The sequence below is a fragment of the Stegodyphus dumicola genome, chromosome X1 (genome assembly GCF_044657685.1).
Source record: "Stegodyphus dumicola isolate Sdum_Otavi_A_Nest chromosome X1, ASM4465768v1".
Taxonomy (NCBI): domain Eukaryota; kingdom Metazoa; phylum Arthropoda; class Arachnida; order Araneae; family Eresidae; genus Stegodyphus; species Stegodyphus dumicola.
Window position 1 is genome coordinate 182,613,644 of NC_140780.1, and position 23,031 is coordinate 182,636,674.

The following is a 23,031-nucleotide window of genomic DNA, read 5'->3' on the forward strand; positions in this document are numbered from 1 at the left end:
TCTAAAAATATTACACTTTATAAGTGCATGTGTATATACAATAGTCAAATTATTTTTAATAATTTCTAGATGCTTCAAAGAAGATGCAGAACTTAATGAAACTTTCAACTTTATTTTTGCTCATTTTGCTAGTCCAGAGAATTTGTTCAAAGTCACCTCACATTATTTTCATACTTATAGATGATTTGGTACGTATTAGTTTTTTTTTTTTTTTTTTTTTTACAGCATACGATTTCGAAAGCTGTATCTTGCACAATTAAAGTTATTAATCCATAAATCCATACTAGAAATTGAACAAAACCAAAAAAATTCATCCCCTCGTAACTTATACAAATTATTTTAGAATTCTTATTATTAAACTCCTTAAGTTTGAAAATTTGTCAGTATTTCATAGAAAATTGTATACTTTATCCTTAATTTGTCTTTAATTCTATGTTTGTAATGGCAGTTAGGTAAAAAGATTATACTAGCTAAGTTTTTAAAAAAATGTATAGGAATTACAGAGACATTAATTTTTGTCGTTTCTGTTTTACATTCCATTCTATAAGTGATAAATAAAGAAGTATTATTTATGATCTGTTTACGAAGAATAAACCTTTTGTTTTCAGCCAACGCAAACACGACATTCTCAAGAGGAAGCTATAAAGAACTCTAATGAAAATAGATTACTACCTTTACATCGAAATTTTTCAATTTGTTGCAGCTCATGCATAATTTATAGCATAAGAAAAAAATTAACAGCTTAGATTTTTAAATTTTTAGTTTACGAGACTATACTAATTGATGTAAATGAGTAATATCAACATTTATTTGAAATATTGTATTGAAATTCATCAAATATGACTTTTTATTTTAAGGAAAATTCATAATTATGTTTTTAATGATGTACGTAAATTCAATGAAAACGGGGAATACGTTATGCATCGAAAAAAAATTTTTAGACTTTTCAAACTAATGAATAAAAAGAGCTGTCTTAATATTTTGACGCATTCAAAAGAGAATCGTCCTTTTTCTTGGTTATTTGCGTATATTTTAATACTGCATTTCATATTTAAAAGAAAAAATTAGTTTATAAGATATTTCTCCGGCCTTCTTAGCATGCCTTCGTGGTGTAGTGATCAGCACGTTCGACGCGACTTCGAGAAGTCCGTGGTTCGAGTCTCAGAGAGGGCATTGCTCATATCTTATGTCTCCTGCTTCGAAATAACCTAATGTCTCTATAAGTTCACTTCAGCATCTATAATAGTAAGAGCTCTCACTGCATATAAATATCAGTAGTATCATTATTTTCATTATCAAAAGTTCGGATGTTGATGAACTGAAATATTGTTCAAATGTCTTCGACAACTTTTTCCTGAATTTTAATGAAACGTATATTTATGTTAAGCAACCGATAAAGAACTTATTTATATAATAAAATTTACATGCAATTATTTGCGTCGTAAAAAGAAAATTACATCAAATTAATACAGAGAAAAGACCCAGAATATCGTTAATGTCCATAAAATGATAACTTAAGTGAACATTTTAAAATTTTATTTCTTTCGAACCTGGGTTTTAATACATATATTCCGCATCAATCGGCAAAAGGAATTACAGTTGGTGACGCCTAATTTTGTGTATTTACCTCATGCTATGTATCCTAACTGGGCTACACTTTTTTTTTTTTTTTTTTTTTTCAGGGATGGAATGATGTTAGCTTCCACGGATCGAAGCAGATACCAACGCCCAATATTGATACTTTAGCCTACAGCGGTGTTATCCTAAACAATTATTATGTTCAACCACTTTGTACACCTTCTCGAGGAACTCTTATGACTGGAAAATATCCTATTCGACTTGGTAAGCTTTGCAAAGGAAATCTGGATTAATATTGTTAAGGTGCTTTTAACAAATACTTTGTATAAAATGAAATTGAGTTTTTCTTATATAAGATTCATTTATACAAGCCAAGAGCTGATATTTTTGTCTTAAACTGTTTTAATATTTTACTGCCTCACTAATAATCTTTCAGCTCAGGAGAAATGAAATATGATTTCAGTTTTATATTTTTGCTTATGCTTTTTGCTTACATGCTAGCCACTAAATTAAAGGTCAGAGATAATGCATAAAAATCCTGATTAGAAACATATACTTCCCTAAGATTTTTCACCAGCAAAACATGGCAAAAACCTGGAAATAATTTGGCCACTATTGAAAGAACTAGAGAAAAAGTTATAGGAAAGAATCAGTACTTCTACGACACATATGTATATATACTTAATGGCACATTGATATCAACGACATGACAGCTGTTGTGGTTGATCAAGAGATGTAATTATAACCTTTCGCCATATACTGTATTATAAGCTGCGCAGGTGAGCTACAAAGAAGATATAGCATGGCTGAGATAGTGCAAGATAATCAAAATTTCTTAACACAGAAATATCGTAAGTTATCGATATTAGGCACAGAGTAAACTCTAAAACTCAATTCAGCTAACACCTTGAATGGCAGCTTCTTTGAGGTCACTTACAATTGACTAACCACCTCACTAATTGAAGTCGTATTTATATGGTATTTTCAGGCCTTTTAGAAGCTTCAGGGAATATCATTCCTGTATTCATTTACCGAAACTTCCAGAAAATCAGCAAGTCGGCAATTTGGTGGGAAAATTGTCGCCAAGGCTTACCGGGAGACTTCCTGCTTACATCTACGCTTGAGTATTTTCATTTAAATAAATCTGATCTAGTAACTTGTGATTGCTAGCCTTTGTTACCCTGCATTTTATCGCTTTTCTTGCTATTTGCAAATTAGAATAGCTGAATGAATAGTGGCCATGTTTTTTCACGTATTGAAGCCCAAAATTTTCTGCTTACGTATTTCGACTTCTTCATTTACTCCTTCCAAAATAGAGGTAAGCAAATGTTTCTGCGATATCCACGATATATAAATGAGAGTATGATATACCTTAGTCTGCTCTCATCCGAATGATTTATAAAATTTTTGAGTATTGACTTCATTACCGATGTTCTAAACGTGAACAAAATTGTCTTCATATTTAAGACAGTGGAAACAAACTTATTCTAGAAATAAAGGGTGTTTTTTTTTTTTTTTTTTTTTTTTTTTTTTTTTTTTTTTTTTTTAGTTACGCGGAATATTTATCATACTTTGGTAGTCACAGACGACTTTATTTTACTTTATCAGGTCTAAAATGTATGCTTATTGAGCCTATTTTGCAGTTACGTCACAAAAGCTATCAAGGATTTTTCTTTTCACAAAATTTGAAAGATTTTGCTATTGTAATGATGAATTAAAAATATTGAAGGCTGCGTTTCTAGAAATATAACATCACTTTTCAGCTTTCTAATGCCCTTTCTCCCTCTTTTGTTTAGTAATGTCTTAAAATTAATATTACATAGCTCTAAATGAAAGTATTTTGACTTTTCATAGATGAATAGATGAATAGAATTTCATAGATGCGTATTTATTTATACAGCCATTAACAAAGTATAGCTAAAAGAGTAATTCTTACTTTCACAGTTCGAAAAGAAATGGTATGATACATACGAGTGGAAATTTCAATAATTATTTATACCTCGTGGTAAAATTTATGATTATTTATAGGCCTTCAACATGATGTTATATATGCAGAGGGACCTTGGGGTCTTTCTCCATCCGAAACAATTCTGCCTCAATATCTTAAACAGCTTGGATATGTGACACGAGGAATTGGGAAGGTAAGTATATTATTTTCTCTTAATAGCGACTGTGGTAAAATTTACTCACCTGTTGTATTATGTACAAATGATGTAGATGTATAGCGCAGAAATATTATTCACAGTTTTACATTTTTAATGAGCTGTATCATTTCTAGCCTCAAACATTTCGTCATTTTTCCGTTTTGTCAGTATTGTTCCTGCGGAAAGATTTCAACCTACTAGAATAAGTTTTTATCACTTCATCTGGCAGAAAAGAACTTAACATTATGTTTTTGACTTCTAAGAATTACTCCGCTGCTTAGATTAAAGAATGCCGTTTAATCAACGGAATTACGACATGAAACTTCTAATAATCTCGAAAATCAAAGCAAAAGTAACCATTACTTTCAAGCTATTCTTTCATAATTTCCTAATCACGCTTTTATGTAATCTATGAAATATATTATAATTTTAAATGCGCTGTTCCATAATAAGTATTGCTTAAAGTTTCCTTTGGAGGTTCCTTACAGATGTTTTCCTGGAATCGAATTAAAAACCTTTGTGACTGCAGGTAAATGTTTTTCTGACTACTGAACAAACGAGATGTTTTACCATCCTTCCCAGCATATTCGTGTTGCTGATGATTTGATTTAATCTCTTTTGCTAAAGTTGCAAATGCATTTAATTTGTAGTGAGAAACGTATAAAAGCTGCGTATTCTTCTTAAAACAGGGCCCGCCAGCGGCCGAGCGGTAAAGTCGCTAAACACTGATAGTTCGGTCCGAGGTTCGAATCCCGCGAACGGGCTGGCTGCATGGGCGTTTTCGTGGATTTTCCCATGTAAACGTGTATACGAGCCAGTTTCCCTTAGAAAGTCCTCCACGAAGGCATCCCTCCCCTTAGGCAGATAGCCCTAGTGTGCTTTGCCTTAATCTCAATAAACCAAACCAAACTTCTTAAAACAGAACTGCCAGAGGAAGCTTAAAACATTTATGGTGAATTCTAAAACGCCTAATCTAGTCTTCTTTTTGGCATTAGATCAGCACAAAATTACGCTGCTGGCCATTAAAATTGCAACATCAGGAAGGAATGATCTGACGAACGTAAAAATCACATGAAAGGAAGAAGAGGTTGGGATATGCAAATGATTAGTATTTCAGTGCATATAGACAAAGCAGAAGGAAGAAACTACGTCTGAAGCACTGCATAAAAGAAACATTGCGTAGTGGATTTCTCATTCAGAAATAAAGTCGGAGTTTGCTCCAAATATCGTGTTATACCTCGGATAAGACGAAGAAATGATTACCAGGAAGTGTCTGAATTCGATAGAGGCACGATCGATGCTTATGCAGAGTTGTATTATCGTTCCGTGATATCGCCTGTCCATCTGGTCGACATCCAACCACTTCCATGCGAATATAGACTCAATGGGTTGCTGAGGGTCATACTGAACAGCATGCAGGATCTCAACGCCCTCCCATGACTAACGCTCGAGAGGATAGACATATTGTGAGGTCAAACCTGCAAAACCGTATAACCACATCACGGACCATTAGTCGGAAAATGGGCGTGTTTGCAGCACGCCTAGTATCCGCTCGTAGGGGGCGTCGACTTTTGCATCAACGTTGACAATCAGCACGGAGACCATTACTTCGGCTTCCCTTGACAATGCAGTATAGAAAGAGACGGCGACTATGGTGCGCTTAAATGACAAAGTTGGATACAGGAGTGGCGTAGTGTCTTCTTTTCAGATGAGTCTCGATTCTGGGTGCAGCATTCTGATGGCCGTATTCATGTCTGGAGGCTCTAAGCAGACCGCACGTCGCCTGCTTGCTTTCGATATCGGTTTAAGGGCCCTGCACCTGGTGTGATGGTTTGGGCAGCCATTGGGTACACGACACGCACATTTCTAGTTCGGATCGACGGTAATTTGAACGCAGATCGGTACATTTCTGACATCTTATGTCCAGTGGTTGTGCCCTGTCTTTGAGACCTGCCAAACGCCACGTTCCAACAAGATAATGCAAGACCATATGTTGCACGTCGTGTTCTGACCTTTCTCGAAACGCAGGGTATTTGATTGCTGCCCTAGCCTGCACGGCTTCCAGATCTGTCACCCACTAAACCATCTGGTCATGGGTTGCTGAAAGACTGGCACGCCACCCCTCTCCAGCTAATATGGTTCATGAAAAGTGGTAGAGACTTGAAGCAGCATGGAATGAGTTGCCTGTTTCTGTCATCGAAGCCCAGTTCGACTCCATGCCTAACCAGGTAAGGGCTGTTTTAGATGCCAAGGCTGGCAGCTGTTTCTACTAATTTCGCAACCTTGTAACCCCCCTCCAGACTTCTTACAAATTTGATCATTTTGTCTTCATCCCATATTGTTAACGCACAATAAATATTTTTTTCTTTTGTATTTGCTTTTCTTTATGGTGTTGCAGTTTTAATGGCCAGCAGTGTAATTCGTAAACGTGTAGAGACATTAGGATATTTTTGGAAGCAGGCAAGATGAAAAATTAGAAACCGCCTTCGCCGGGAATCGAACCACGGACCTCTGGAATACCGGTCCAGCGTGTAGAACCCCTACACCACGAAGGCATGCTAGGAAAGTGGGAGAAATACCTTATAAACGTGAATCTATATCAATTTCTTTGTTTTCTGAAAGTTGGCCAGGAAGGAATGGGTAATCTAAGTATCCTTTTACGTTTCCACGCAGAGGATAATGTAAATGGTCATCAGTTTATTTTTGAATATTTTGTGCTATTTTAACTAAAAATAAAAGTTTGTATAACTAAAATGCATAATTAGATAGGCGCAATTATGTAGCATAAATATATTGCATTAAATTATGCCTGCCGCTGGTATGGTATGCATAATTAACCAATGGTGTGGTCAAGTGGTCAAGACCACTTAATCTTGGTAGACTGACATTATGTCGAACCCAGGAGAACGGCCTGTCTGCCCGAGTATCTTTTATGTTTTCCCCAAGTAATGTGAATAAGAGAACAGTATAAGAGAAAAATAAGAGAATAATACAAGATATAAATTCATCCATGCAACATACAAATTCAAGCAGATTCCATACAACATACAAATTCATCCACGCAGTTATCCCTGCCCTTAGGCATATTGTTCACGTGCACGTTGCCATACTTATGTAACCAAATCTAATCTAACTGAATTTCAGAGCTTAACATTGCGACATATCTTTAAAGTTATATATCTTGACTGTAAGTGGCATTGTTGCGGCAAGGAAGATCCTGTTCTCTATTAATCTTTACTTTTTATTATTTACCGCCGCCAGCCGGTATAATGTTTACTGACCCTAACTGCCATAGCGACGTACCCAGGCTCGAATCCAGGAGAAGGCATGGTTGTAACTGTCCGTCCCTTCATAGGAGATAACGGTGGCCACCTATTATTACCTATTATTACCAGATAACGGTGGCCACTTGCATAATGAAATGTTCACCACTTCCGGGCCACTTGTAGTGGCGCAAGGCTAATAAATATCACCCGGCCATTAAAAAAATAATATGTATTATTTCCCTTTCTTTCGTTGCAAGCTTGCAAAAACGTAACTTAAAGTTGTTTGGTTTCCTTCTGTTTCATTTAACTGGCTTACTCTGGAAATCACAGCATTCGTATATGTATCTTATTAACTGTATTAGATTAATCCTCATGGGCGCTGTGTTGCGGCTTTCTAACGAAATATATGTCAAAAATATTTTACAGTAAAAATCATAAATTCTATGATTTTGCAAAATCTCCGGTTATTTTGGCATATACTCGTACATCGATTATCTTGTTGAGTTTGTTAAGTTTTCATAAATTTGGAATTAATTGCATATACAGGGCATTGTGCATACTCTCTAGCTCATGGTGGTATGATATACTTAATTAATCAAATTTACTGCACATTATGCATAACCGCCGATTGAATGTATTTGAAAGTTATATATAGTGGCCCATAAAAATAAAACTTTCTTGCTTATTTACAATTTTACCACCTTTCTTTGAGAATTATTTTAAACTGCCAGTAAAAGAGAGAAACTTCATGAAACACTTTTACCATATGATATGAATAAGTTCAATAAAAATCTTTTTTAAAGACATCTTTGTAGATAATTAAAAGGTTGGTGTACGTAATTTTTAAATTTATGCGGCTAATAAGATTTGCTGAAGTGCAATATGTCGAATTCAGAATGAGGTTCCTTAGGCACATTTCATAGTGCTTCGTTTCAACAACATTTTTAAATTTCAATCGTTATCTTAAGTTGCAAGTAGAAACATGAAAATTTTAATTTAAGCAGTGAGATACATTACATGTCAATCAGCCCAATATCTATGTCAAAATTATAAAACCTATTTCACACTGTAGTTTAAATATGTTTTTCGCTGTCAGTGATTTAAAACGATCCGATCTTTCCTGATTATTTAATAATTTTTTTACCTTCAGGTTTGCCTATCTGTTGCTATGTTTTGATATGTTACAGCTATTAAGTTCATACGAGTTCTATTCAGTCATATATCGTTTTTTAAATTAAAATGAATTCCTCTTCCTTTTAGTGGCATCTGGGACATTTTCGTGAAGACTATCTCCCTGTCAATCGAGGGTTTGACTCTTTCTTCGGGTACTGGACCGGAAAAGGAGATTTGTATACACATTCTGAAGAAGGGGTACGTAATTTTTGATAAAAGAATTACGTATAACATACGTAAGTAATGACTGTATTTTTCCTTAACTTTTAATGCAATCCCCGTCGGAAATGTACAGCTGCAGGTAACACCTAAAACATTTCAAAATTAATATTTATTCTTCAATTTACTGTTTTTTTCTGCTTCAGTACAATGTGATGAACAACAAAACAATTAATGTCTAAATTAATCTTAATTTAATTAAATAATTTTTGCAAGATGATCACATTTCATCACAACTTAAACGGATATTACTCGTTTAGTTATTTACACTGATATCTAAATTTCAGCAGTTTTTAATAATATTTAGTTTGTATCTTTCAGGAAGGTACATGCGGACTTGATTTCCACGACGACAACGAAAATGTTTGGGACTATACGGGACAGTATGCAACTAATGTATACACGAAGAAAGCGGAAGATATTATAAGATCTCATAATTCATCAAAGGTACTTATATCTGATGCTGAATTTTCATCTGCTTGTAAAATACGTAAATGTAGGAATTGTAACAGAAATCATGTTTTTACTAAAATAATATTCCTTAGAGAAAGGGAGTTGCAGTGTGGAATTTTATTTTGCTCCTGGATTAATAGTTAACTTAAATATAAAGAAAAATATACTTTCAAGTACTCTAATAATATCTGTTTCATTAATTACTTTGCTTTTCAACTAAAAGGAAATTTTCTTCATTTCGGGAAACTTTTAAAATAGTTACAGAGACGATTAAATATTTGATTAAAACTATGTGACTAGTATTTTAATTTGGAAATATTTTTATATATCTCTGTTATCTGCATTCAGTCAGAAGCCTGTGTTTGAAAGTTGTTTAAAGGGCAGCATAATTAAATTATTACCTACATGGGAATAAGTGAATTAACCCATCAACGACCGAGCGAACACTGGTAGTTCGATCCGAGGGTCGAATTCCGCGTACGGGCTAGCTGTTTGAGCGTTTTCGTAGTTTTCCCCATGTGTAACTTGTTAGTACGAGTCTTTCCCTTAGAAAGCTTCTCCAAGACGGCATCCCTCCCTTCCGTATAGGGATTCCGTATTCCGCCTTAGGGCAGAATACTTAAATAATAAGAAGAAGTAAATTAGTTCGTACTAGTGCAACGTTGTTAAAAAATATCTAGCTGCATTTTCGCTAACTACGAGGGTCAATCAAACATAAACGAGCCTTTTGTTTTAAAAAATATTTCATAGGAAACATCTACATTTCTCCAAATTATTTTTCTAAATAATCTTCTCCTTTCACGATACATTTTCCCCAACGTTTTGGTAATGTTTTATTCCGTTCTCGTAGAATGAAGCTGGATGGGTATCTAACCAGCTGCACACGAATATTTCCACTTGATATTTGGACTCAAATCGCTTGTCTTCGAGTGCTTCTATGAGGTGTCCAAACACGTCAAAATCGCATGGTGATATGTCTAGGCTGTAAGGTAGCTGGTCAAGCATTTTCTAGTGCATTTCCATCAGTTTCTGCTGCGTTAAGCCTGTTGTGGGGTCCGGCGTTGTCGCGGATGATCAACATTTCGCGAATTGGACAATCTTGCCTTTTACGTAGATAATGAAGCCTAACTTGATCCAAGAGACCGCAGTAACAGGTGGCATTGAAGGTCTGCCGTTCGTGTAAGAAATCCACCATTAGGATCTCCCTCCAGTCCCAAAAAGGCCGTGGGCAACACTTTCCCCGCAGACTATCGAGTTTTGGTTTCACGGAGTTTCTTTTGCCTTTCCTTCTCCAATCCATGTTTGCACGCTTTGATTGAGAAATGTATGATGCACCCATGTCTCGTCACAGGTGACAATTTTGTGCAAAATAGCTTCCCTTTCTTCAAAACGAGTTTCAAGCAATTGAGAAATGCGAACTCGAGCAGCATTTTGATCATTATTCAGCAACTTTGGAAACCAAAGATCTGAGACTTTTCTGAAGCCTAAATTCTTTCTGATGACTAATGAACACTTCCATAGTTGACACCAAGTTTTCCGAAATTTGAAGCACTGTACAGCGTAGATCTCGTTCGATAAGCTCACCAATACGTGCAGTGTTTTCATTAGTCGCACTGGTGCGAAAACGACGGGGATGACCCTGATTCACAATACGTTCACGGCCTTGCTTGAATTCGTTGCACCAAACCTTCACTCTTGACCATAAATTGTAGCTTGCCCGAATTGGGCTTGCATTTCGTGATAAACTTCGGCTGTTTTCACGGACGAGAAACCTTTATAATTATGTGTTGCTCAATATGGATGGGCACACTCTCTAACTCATCGTAAGGACTGCTAAATAAAGCACGGGACAAGCCCGCTGGTGTGGTTCGCTTACTCTAGGCAACCCCACCTAATGTCTTCAACTGCCCAAACATATATAAATATCCACTCCGACGCTCAGCCAATAACAGTTCGTTCATATTTGATCGCCCTACGTATATCTAACCAATTTGCCATCTCAATTCACATGGCATTTGAAAATGGAATCATTTCTTAGAGGTGAGTTAAGTTAAGTTTGAATCTAATCGTTAATTATTTATATAAAGTTGAGAAATATGCGGCGAATAACTTCATAAAAATTATGAATAGTGAAATAATTCTGAACGAACGAGTACAGATAAAAGAACGACACTATTAAACGATTTAGTAAACCAAAAAAGAGAGAACAAGTAATCGAAGCATGTAAAAAAAGAGAGTATCTTATTTCATACACGAAAAATATTGATAATGAAGTTTAAAATTAAGATAAAAGTCTAAATTTAACTCTTTTATTCTCCCTGTCCTATTTTTTTCACTTATTTTATATTTGCTTCCTCTAAGAATTCTATACTGAGAGGTTAAATATGCGGAAGACGCTAAAAGTGAAATTCGTGACTAGAACAAAGACAGCTAACAGCTTAAGAGCTGAGGCAAAGTTTCAGATGTATCTTAACGCCTTAGATCTGACATGTGATTTTGCCTATTTGTTAGGAGAAATTTAATCTCCTTTGCAGGTATCTCTGAAATTGATTGTCTACAATTATAGACAACGAGAGCCGGGCAGGAGTTTCTGTCTATATTTTATTTAAAGATGCATATTTTTACGAATACTTACTGTATTTTTACATTATCAGTTTGCAAGAAGAAATTTTTCACTTCTTATTGTTTTTATTGATAAAAGTCATAACTTTTAATATATTTTATTTTAAAAACTTGTAATTCAGAGTTTTAACTACATTCTAAGTTAGAATTTAGTGAACCAATAACTCGTCTGAGGACATAAAGTAGGCTGGGACTACCCCCCACCCGCAATCGGCCAAGAAGATGTGCCTTAGTATGAGGTTGTTTAAAATATGTATCGATACGCCTACCTGGCTCTCATTATTGTTTCTAATTGTAGAAAATCAATTTCAGAGAGACCTACAAAGGAGGTTAAATTTCTCCTGAAAAATTAAGCAAAGGTCTTCAAATCACATGTCAGATCTAAGGCGTTAAGCAACAACTGAAATTTTGTCTCAGCACTTAAGCTCTTGACTATCTTTGTTCTAGTTATGTGTTTCACTTTTTGCGTCTTCCGCATATTTAACCTCTCAGTATTGAATTCTTAAAGGAAGCTAATATAAAATATACGCACAAAAAATAGGGCAGGGAGAACGAAAGAGTTAAATTTGAGTTTTCGTAATTTTACCCCTGTACGACATAAATATGAATCCATTTCTTTTAAAAAGACCTAAGCGAAGGCATTCATCTGCTTAGTTAGATAGCCTTTCTTTAATGTAGTTTTTTAAAAGTAAGCATCGGTTGGCTAAGATTAAATTGGAGAAGTTCAGTCAAATTTCATAAAGTATGTTATTACCTCTATTTAAACTTTTTTTCTTTTTTGATATTACAGTCACTCTTATGAACTTGGTATTAACAACGAAATGAAAAGATGTTTTCCATTTTTCAGCCACTATTTTTGTACTTAGCCCATCAAGCTGTGCACGCTGGAAATTCATATGCACCGCTGCAAGCCCCGCCAGAATATGTAGAAATATTTACTCATATTAAGGATGCCGACAGGAGAAATTTTGCAGGTAATGCTTAAAAATTATTAACGCGCATATTTCGGTAAATTTGATTTTAAATTATTAATTTGATATACTATTTTAAATTTCAGTGTTTCACTAGGTTACAGATTTTATTTAAAGCATTTTTTACTTTTTTTTCTATATTTATTTTACTTTCTTAAACCTAAGTATTTAGGAATTAGTACAAAATAAAGCACATTTTATACTTATTTTAGTAAGAAGAAAGTGGGCAATAGTTTTGATAAAATGCCTTCTATACGCTTCCTGTTGAATAAAGTTATTGCTCATCATTATTATCATCATCAGTTATTGCACAACAAGCCTCTTTATCGTTGGTCAAGTTTATTATTTCAGCATCCTAGCTTAACGCATTTAATGCAACATTTCGTTAAATACTAACAGTCTGAAACTTCAAAAGTAATTTAAATGGACATCTTGATTTATTAAAAGCAGCATTTTATAACTGTCAAAAAATGATGCACTTCTGCCTCTATCTAAGGACTCTCCGATTCAACATTTATTTTAATCAATCCGCTCCAAAACGTAAAAAAGCAATATTAAATTATCCTGTTTGATGATAGGATTGGATTCGGTTAAATAACAGCATTTTATAAAATCTAACATTTTCTATAATCTTAACTGTAATAGCGTGCTAAAACTTGTAATTTTTTCAACTGCATTATTTGCAGCCTCTCCTTAATTGAGATTCTTATGTATGTTTACATTCATAGCATTGTAAATTAATACTTACACACTGCATTTCTTCAGTTTTAAGATGAAGAAACCTGTTAAGAACAGAAAGGCGAATCAGAAAGGTGTATTGTGCGAAGCTATTTCTAGTAAAACAAATGCACGTAAAAAATTATTTGATAATTTCTACACGTGGCTGATTTTGAACCATTTACTAGTAATAAGTAACAGACAATCAGCACTGGTCTATAAGTCTCATTAGGCCTTTCACAATAGCTAAATCGGGGTTGAACTGCATTCAACAACTCGAGTACATTTTTTATTTATAATACAAAAGCATATTCTAACTGTTAAAAGTTATAAGAATATTGTGTTAACATGAACAGTAGTGCAATGTATGTAAATTTTAAATGATCAAAACACAATATTGATTTAAAATAGTATTATTGTTTGAAATTTATGTTAAATGCTTGAGCTATCGATGCAAATCAGTCAAACATTTAATGCCATTCAGTCTAATTGTTTACTGCGATGCATTTTAAGTACAGCTTGTGTGTTAGCAGTGCAGTTTACTTATGTATGATGTTAAATAAAGTGTCTTTTATTTAATTTACAGACATTTTCGAAATAGGAATTATATTCGTATAAAAATTAATTTACAGAAGGTTATCTTAAAAAGTTTCGCGCTTGAAAATAAATCAGCCATTCATGCAAATTTGACATCGCAAAAACTAAAATTCACAATAGATAAAGAATAATCCACTAACTCAGCTAAGTAACGAAATGAAAGAAACAGCTATGTACGCTGATACAAATAATCAAAGCAGAAAGGTTTTCAGCAGCTTTTTCTGCAGTCGAAGATGGCAACATATAAAAGATAATCGAAGACTTTTGTTTTAATTAATCTATATACACTTGAAAAATATTAATTATTGTGACAACAGCATCAACAGAACAGAATATTTTCCTTAAAAATATTTTAATGAGAAAATAGATAGTGAATAAAGAATGGCGAATAGAATTTGGTAAAATTATTTTTCGAGACTGCTGACACCTCTTATACATTGTACTTTATATTTTATGTGTTAAGTTAAACTCCATAAAACATGCTGAACAGGAAAACTTCAGAAAATAAGCTCATCCCATTTATCAGGTTGCATCTGATTGAAAACTTAATGCAATAACTAGAGTTAGTGCTGATTCTTTATTTGAAAATACAGCAGAACTCGGTTGTAAAGGAACACCAGGGAAATTGACACGTTAATTCGGTTGTAAAAATTCCTCATGCATCTGTCATTAATCTAGGTAAGGAAATAATATGCAAATTAAAATAATTGTGGCCGTTTGATCATTACGACGGTAATCTCGTTCTGTATGTGCTCATTATCAATGAGTTCCATTGTATTTGTTACAAAACTGTAAGCGCTAATCTCTTTATTGAAGGGTTCGTTGGTTACTATTAGAAGATTTCAATATTCTCAAAGATATAACATAACAATTACTAAACACATATAGATCAACAACGAATTAAGTATTTCATGGGCTTTTGTGGCTTCATTTAGAAACTAATTATTCATACATCTTATTCCTTAACGTGATGATAAGGTAATTCGATTTTTTCTCCTTATAGAACAACACGTGGTAAACAGTTTTCTACGGAAAGATATATGCGAACTTTGCCTGTTGACTACGTTAAAATAAAAACGCTATTTTTATCTCTTATAACCGTTTTCCTGTTTTCAAATTAATTACTGTCAATAAAAAGCTTTTATAGTACATTATTCGATATCTTTATTTGAGATAACTAACCTAAGAAATCTATTTCTTACATAAGCAAATAGTTACACAGATGTTTGGTTTATTTGATTTATTAAAATTGTCAATACCTGAAATGGTTTTCCAAGAGAGTTTATTTGTGCACTTGAGGATATTGTTCGAGACATGTATCTGGTATCAGAAGGAGTTGTTTGAAAAGGTGGACAAGTACAAGTACTTTCTTCAGCTTAAGTACGCTAAAAACACTTTAAATGTATTAGATATTAAATGGATATCAGATAAGCGAGCAGACTGCTATACCATCTACAAATGAAACGCAAAAATTTAAAAGTAAATCATGTTTAGTCTTTGAACTTATCAACTAAAATTCACAACTTAAATTTCTGTTAGGGTATTCAAAATAAGGGAGAATACAAAATGCTTTTTAAGTCATTTTAGTGTATATATTATATTATCGTAATTTTCTTTTCACTCAATTTTGTGTTCTGCAGGTATGGTGTCATCATTAGACAACTCTGTTGGTGAACTTTTTTCTGAATTAGACAAAGCTAACATGCTTAAAGATACCGTACTCATATTTACTACTGATAACGGAGCTGCTGTGGAAGGCATAGATCAAAGCTCTGGATCCAACTGGCCTTTACGTGGCTCCAAATACAACATGTGGGAAGGTGGCATTAGAGGAACTGCTTTTGTATGGAGTCCCTTGTTAGAGAAGACAGATGGGATAGTTTCTACTCATATGATGCATATGAGTGATTGGTTGCCTACTTTATATTCATTAGCAGGTAAGCAGAGTAAAACTAAGATTAATAGATGTTAATAAACTCATTCTAAAAATTAAGCAAGAAACGCCTCAAATAAAAGTGCTATAAGGTATTTCTCCCGCCTTCTTCGCATGTCTTAGTGGTGTAGTGGTCGGCACACTCGAGAGGTTCGTAGTCCCGGCGAAGGCATTGCACATTTTCATCTCTTCCACTTCAAAACTAAACCTAATGTCTGTACACTACGAATGTAAAAAGGTGAACTAAAACATGCAGTTTACATATGAGGTAGAGGTTACATCACCTAATGCATATAGGCAACCAAAATTAACATAAAACTCAATCCCGCAGTCACACCACAACGCCTTAAAAGGGGGAATGACGTTAGTTCGCAAACAGCAATAGTTCCGTATAATCTGAGATAGCCAAAGCGGAAGCATGAGCCGAAGACGCCGTTTGCAAGATGAAATGCGTTCGAGGGCTTTTGGGATGTTGCAAACTGATGCAAGACAATCCGTTGTTGCGAGAGAGCTGAATGTGCATCGTAGTGTCATCAATAGGCTGTGAAATAGTTACCAAAGGGATCAAACCCCATGTAGACGTGTGTCTGAAAGCCACTGTATTACCACAAACGGTAGACGATTGCTTCATTTTGCTATGTGCAAAAGACGCTGTAGATCACTAACAGCACAACAGCTGACGTCGCATCTCTCTGCTGCTGCTCGACGACCCATATCCCACCAAACTGTGTTGCTTCAACTGCATGAAGGTGGACTGTGCGCCCGACGACATGTGTTTGTGTCCTTTACCCCATCGCATGCCAGAGCGCGGCTGAATTGGGCCAGTGAACATCGAAGTTGGACACCAGAGCAGTGGGGTCACATACTCTTTCCGGATGAGTCTCGATATAACATCTAGAACGATTCATGAAGGGAAATGATATAGAGAGAGTCAGGTACATCCTTTCGGGCGGCAAACATTGTCGAAAGAGTCCTTTACAGAGGAGGAAGCTTACTTGTAAAGGCAGGAATAGCAACGAACGGCCGCACCGAACCCTACGAGATTCCTTGTGGTTCCATCGCAGCCGTCCGATATCGTGACGAAATTCTAAACCTTCTTGTGCAATCTTTTATCGCTGCGATGGGTACCGACGCGATATTTATGGGCGATAACGCCCGTCCGCATAGAGCTCGAGTGGTGCAGCGTTATCTGGGAAGTGAACCCATTCCACACCTACCATAGCTTGCTAGATCACCGGACTCCAGTGCCACAGAGTATGTGTGGGACATGTTGGAACGACGGAGAGCAGGTCACAGTGTGCAGCCAGGCACCCTGTACGAGCTCCGACATACATTAGTACAGGAATGAGCGCTACTGCCACAACAAGCGATCAACGACACTATTGCTAACTGGTCTGTCAGTTGTCAAGCATGCATTTCAACTAGATGGTTATCATATCCATTATTACCATTATTAGCAGTGCACATATAATTCACTAAGATTTCCGTCCCATTTGGTCTTTTGCGATGTGGTGGTCGTAATATATGTGTTTTGGTATGCCTTTGCTTTCTAGTAATGAATCTAGTATGGTATGTACACCAAGCCCCTCTTGGATCAATTTCACGCGCATATCCATTAAATCGTGATTTGTTTTAGTCCGTATTTTGCCTCTGCTTATTTTTTTGAGAAGGTAAAGTATGCAGTAGCTCTCTACTTTCCATGCAGCACATAATGTGTATATATACTTTAAGAAAATGACCGAATAGCATATATTTGTCTTTCAAAGCATACTGCGTGCTTTTTAATCCCTAAAATTACTTAATACATACACTTCTTAATATTTGAAGCTTTTACATGCATTCTATAAATGTTAGTAACCTCGAACCAATGAATGCTGTCCATAGAAATACTTTACAGCATATATGTTCTTGAATTTGCAAAAGATTGAACGAAATTCTTTTTCTGTTTATTAATATAAAGATAAAACTCGTGTTTTGCGATTTAAACGTTTACTGATTGAATTGCAAAAGTACTCTTATTTTGTTTGCTGGCTCTTGCTGGCTAATCATGAGTTATGTGACGTTTTGAAACAAACTTTTTCTGCTAAATTATATATATTTTATGGTTGATCCTATTTTGCTCATAATAATAATTTACCTATGTACTTTTATTGTTTTTCTTATTCTATTTTCTTCAGTGTATTTGCGTAATATGCGAAGAGGAATTATTCAGAAAATATTTTTCAAAGAAATGTAAATTTCTGGAACTAAACCTCTCAAGAAACGTTTAGAGAATGGTATAAGAATAAAAACAATCTGTGTTTCCCGTACGATTCTACATAAAAAATTGTCTGTTTTAAATTGCAGGAGGCGATGTTAAAAACTTGGGAGATATTGATGGCTTTGATATGTGGCCAACAATATGCTGCAACACAACTTCTGCACGAGAAGTAATTCTCCACAATATAGATCCAGAATGGAAGGTAGAAGCGATTCGAAAAGGGAAATACAAGTTACTGAAAGGAAGTGTCTTTAACGGGAATTTTGATGGCTGGTTCGATAAAGAAGGAAAAAAGAAAGAAAACATTCCTTTTGCCGAAAATGATATCATGGTTCAAAGGAAGGTGAGAATGAATGTTGTTTATAATTGTCTAAGTCTCTTTAACATTTCAAAAATGCATCTAAAAGCATAAAATGGATACCATATATCAAACGTTTCTTTTAAATAAGGGAACGTTTTATTAGAAACGTTTCTTTCTAATAAAACCTCGAATTTTAAATTACACTAAAATTCGAACTATTTGTCAATCATGGTGTAAAATTTCTAATGAACTAACAGAATTTTACTTGATGTAAAAGCCATATAACTTCATATTTTGCCAATATGGGCGAAATGGATACTTAATCCACAATTAAGGGACTAATTATGTAGGTAGTCATGTTGCTCTCAAGAAATCTTTCATAGCAGCATTATCTCTACTAAAGAAGATAGGCTTCATACATTTCATTAGGCTTAATAGGCCACTCGTCTCAAAAAATGCAAAAGCATTTGCGTGTAAAACTCGGAGAAATATTAGTAATTAGTAGTTTATTAGAACCATCTGCAATGTTAGCAATGGTTTAGTTGCTATTTTATCCAAAGCAGAACCATTAATCGCTAAAATCAGCAGCTTTTGTTTTATAGTTTCTCCCTAAATCTGGTGAAAATACGGTATAAATCTCTAAGCAATAGGCAATGTCTTCATCATTTTTATCATAAGGACACAACCCCGATTCTCCTAGCTGGCACAAGCTGTCCGTATGACCAAAAAGTGGGGACTGGCCAGTCTAACAACAAACGAAAAGTCAGCGGTCCGGCTGCGCTCTTCGTTTAAAAGAAAAAAACGTATGAAATCCAAAATCTGAGTTTCAGGGCCGAATTCCAATTCTACCTTTGTTCGTATTTATAATCTTCATTATTGTCTCTGCAAAATCTTTCAGATTTGAATAGTTTCTTTTCAAATCTTCCTTAAAATTCTTTCTATTTTTCTCTCTTGCACTCCGGGTAAGCGTACATTCATCGACGAAGTTCCTGGCGTTCCCAAACTTATCACAGAAAGTATTATCCTTATTCTATACATGGAACCGATTAAAATGAGCGGGGAAACACCCATGATTAGTTAGTATCTAATTTATATCAATATTATTTATAATACTCCTCTTCTTGTTTAACTTTACATTTTCATTAAATCTTTTTTTTCCTTTGGACAACTCTCAGCAATATTCCATTCTGTATTAATCCAATTTTTCATTTCAGTAATGATCTTTTTTCTTGAGTCTTGAATATCAAAATTATAGGTCCCATCCCCAACTACCGCCGTCTCATTTCCGACAATTCCACTATGTTTTCTTTCAGCCTTTTTAAACAAGTCTTTTATTTCATTAATCAGTCGGTTTTTATGATCTGGTTGGAAGAGTGCCTGTAGCGCAGAGAGGGCATCAGTATAAATATTTATAAAATATCGAACTGTTAATTTTTCATTAATACAGTTCAAAGTCTCTTTCGGTGCGCGTAGTGTGTAATGTATTTCTCCCGCCATCCTTAGCATGCCTTCGTTATATAATTGTCAGCACGCTCGGCGCGTATTCGAGAGGTCCGTAGTTCGAATCCCCTGTGAGGGCATTGTTCATTTTTCATCTCTCCTGCTTCGTAATAACCTAATGTCTCTACAAGTTTTGCTTGACAAACCGAATTCATCAGTTTAAGTTTTATTTTCATATTGTCTAGCTTCACTCCATGAAAATAAATTACTACAGCGCCACCCACTCCTCCATCAGTTCCAGAACCACGTGTAAACACGTCTATTTCGCCACCTGAAGGAAAATCAAGATAATAAAATAATCCAAATCGTGTCGTTTTGTGAATAATATCCTCATTCTCTTGTTGAATGGCCATACTCGTGAGTATTTTTTGTCCAATTTCAGTAGCTATAATAATTTTGTTAGCTAATAGAAGGTTTTTCTAGTTATAATTCGTACAAAATCAAGAGGGACGGTGCTCTCACTCCAAATAATATTTTAGTGATGACCACATTTCTAAATATCTCTCTCGGGGTGGAACTCTTTCTATTTAATGTATCAACACTAAAATTATAAAATTTTAAAATATTATCTGTGATTCTACGCATATGCTTAAAATGTTCTGTAAAATTTAATTTGTCATCAATAATAATTCCTAGCTATTTCATATTTTTACAAAATTTGATACGATCACCCTTACATTTCATTTGTGGAGTCTAGTCTTCTTTCCACCCCGAGGGGGGAAAAAGTCCACAAGTCTTTTCTTTAATTAAATATATTTTCTTTCTGTCTCTCCATTTCTTTCAAATCATTTCCTACTATTTGAAACACCTCTATTTTTTCAAGAGATTCTTCCTCCACCATAACCATCGTCGGCATAACAGATAATCTCACAATTCGAAATATTGACTTTCTGGAGTAAATCAAAAGAGGCCCCAGAACAGAGGAGCCCTGGGGGCATTGTTTGTAAATGTCAAAAACCAGCTTAATTATCAGATGGACCTTTAAAAACCATCTTTCGCCTTTTAAAGTAATTTTTTATAATTTCATACATATTCTTAGTAATTCCAATATTCTTCAAGTGTCGCTTTTTCTGAGGCGTTGGCCTAAAACTTCCCTCTTTTGGCCTCTTATCTTACCCTGTCATTCAATTTTTTTTTTCTGACACGCTTCGATTTTGGAACTTCGTGACTAATTTAAATAAATTTTCCAACGTTGTTGGTTTCCGAAGCTCAAAAAAGTCCTGGATTTGGGGTAGTAGTCGCGGCAAAATTATTTGAATAATTTCTTCGTCCGGCTTTTTGCCGTACAACATATTAAAAATCTGGACTTTCTGTAAGATATGGCCCGTCAGATTCTCGATTTCATACTGGAATTTGCTGAATAACTCTGACTCGAGCTTGGCTCTAGTCTTTACTATCGAGAAAACTTTAATTAATGCCTGCTTAAAGTTCTCGAAGTTGTAGCTTTCGCTACCAGGCTCACCCAAGACAAATTTGCCGATGCATTTAATACCACGTAGAAGCCTGGCCTCTAACAGCGGACGTGGCAGTCGTAACTTTATGCGCTTCTTGAATTGAATGCAGCAGAAAATCAGCATTTAACTGTTCAATAATAATGCTTAAATAAAACTTAAGACTGGGGTCTTTCCATCAAAAGTTGCTGCTGGTTTCATAGCATTAAAGGGTGTCAACAATAAATCCAAATCTCTGCATGGGATTCACCGTGGCTGACGGGGCTTAAGACGTTGAAGGCAAGATACAGTATAAAGTTTGGTATTCTTAGGAAGCATAAAAAGATATAGAAGAATTATCTTTAAGCCTTATGATAAAAAACCAAAGTCAGAAGAAGGGTGGTGTGATACTTCTTTCGCAATTTGAAGCAAACTCCGTTGATGGAACACAGCAATAATTTTTATTTAACACTCAAGATGGCGACATACAAAAAAGAGAAAACGTATTCTAAATTATTTAAAAATAAATTCTTTCTTCGTGCGAGAACCACATGCGGCTCTCGAGCCTGCTTTTCAAATATTGCCATTAACATATATATTATTCTTCATCTAGTTAAATTGTACAAGAATTTAAAAACAATATTTAGAACTGTTACCGTGTATAAGACCCTTTTATTTGAAAACAAAAAGCAACAATTACCCAGCTTGGGTTTACACTTAGGTTAACGCTGAATTAAATTTGAATGTATTAAGATTAGCCTAACGGCTCACGGAATAAAGTAACGCTCGGAAAAGGTTCTGGTTTGTAGAAAATCGTCGATACAAGCCTAATGGGCTGAAAGCAGTCAATGACACAAAATCAAATCGCTAATAACTCACGGTAACAACGTGGCCTGAAGTAGGCAGAACACGCTCTAAAATCAACTTGCGAAATCTTCACTTAAATAGTATTTCTTTCTCCCTCAATTTAAATAAACTCTCGCTATCTCATTTACATTGTGGCATGAAAAGAGAATGACAGAAGAGTGCTTTAACTTAAAATTAACTATTAGTTAAAAATAAATAGATAAATTCTCACAAGCTGCATTGATATAATGCATAGGATGAGTATAACTGGTTTTTATTCTTTTTATGACAATGAAAGGAAAGGCAAAATGTGTAGAAAGTTTTATTCAAATTAATTTCCTTCAAAAAATGTGTGTTTTTAAAAAGTATATAAACCGCTATAAATGTTAGCTATTAACAATACGAGATCGTAATTTTTTTTTAATTTTTAATATTTCTTTCTGCCTTTTTTAAAGTTGCAGGGAATTTTATTTTCATTAATTAGTTATTTATAATTTCAGTCTTTATTTTAACTTCTCTTTTCCGCATTCCTCACCAGAATGCAAATGAGTATCCAGTATGTAATTTGAGGTTTTGGAATTTTAAGACAAAACGTGTTTCTGGCATCGTGTATGCGCTACGTTATTAATTTCCTGCCAGCTCTGAATAGTAGTAATTATTCGGCTTTCCTTTCTGTTGCTTCCGACATATTAATTCTGACGTTCCTTAAAAGTTAGTGAGCTAGCTTCTAGTGATATTTAAGTGGGTAGTCCTTGACTACTGTTCAATGTTTGATTAAATTTGGACTTTTTATTTTGCATCATCACGAGTTGTAAAAATTGTAGCACAAGAGGGTGCCTTTGTGTTCTGAATTCTGTTTAAATAAAAAGGTTTACCAGAACAATTGTAGCCCTGCAAAGTCAATATTCAAATTTGACTTCTTTAATTAACATTACTCAGGCATGGCAATAACTTGTTCCCTTTATAGTTTGCTATTTCTGGCGCAATAATTAAGATGAGTATAATAAATTTTTATTCTTAA

General features: G+C 34.7%; 1 protein-coding gene across 4 annotated transcripts in view; it reads left to right on the plus strand.

Moving 5' to 3' along the window:
- LOC118196698 (arylsulfatase B-like) overlaps nt 1-23,031 on the plus strand; it is a 121,155-nt gene that overhangs the window by 96,770 nt on the left and 1,354 nt on the right. For all 4 annotated transcript variants that reach the window (XM_085808651.1, XM_035368151.2, XM_035368152.2 and 1 more), the window contains exons 2-9: nt 70-188; nt 1,683-1,842; nt 3,607-3,719; nt 8,249-8,359; nt 8,702-8,827; nt 12,303-12,429; nt 15,381-15,677; nt 18,020-18,276. In XM_085808651.1, the coding sequence (XP_085664777.1) occupies nt 84-188; nt 1,683-1,842; nt 3,607-3,719; nt 8,249-8,359; nt 8,702-8,827; nt 12,303-12,429; nt 15,381-15,677; nt 18,020-18,276 (1,296 nt within the window). In that variant the 5' untranslated portion in view covers nt 70-83. The remainder of the gene's footprint in view (nt 1-69; nt 189-1,682; nt 1,843-3,606; nt 3,720-8,248; nt 8,360-8,701; nt 8,828-12,302; nt 12,430-15,380; nt 15,678-18,019; nt 18,277-23,031) is intronic.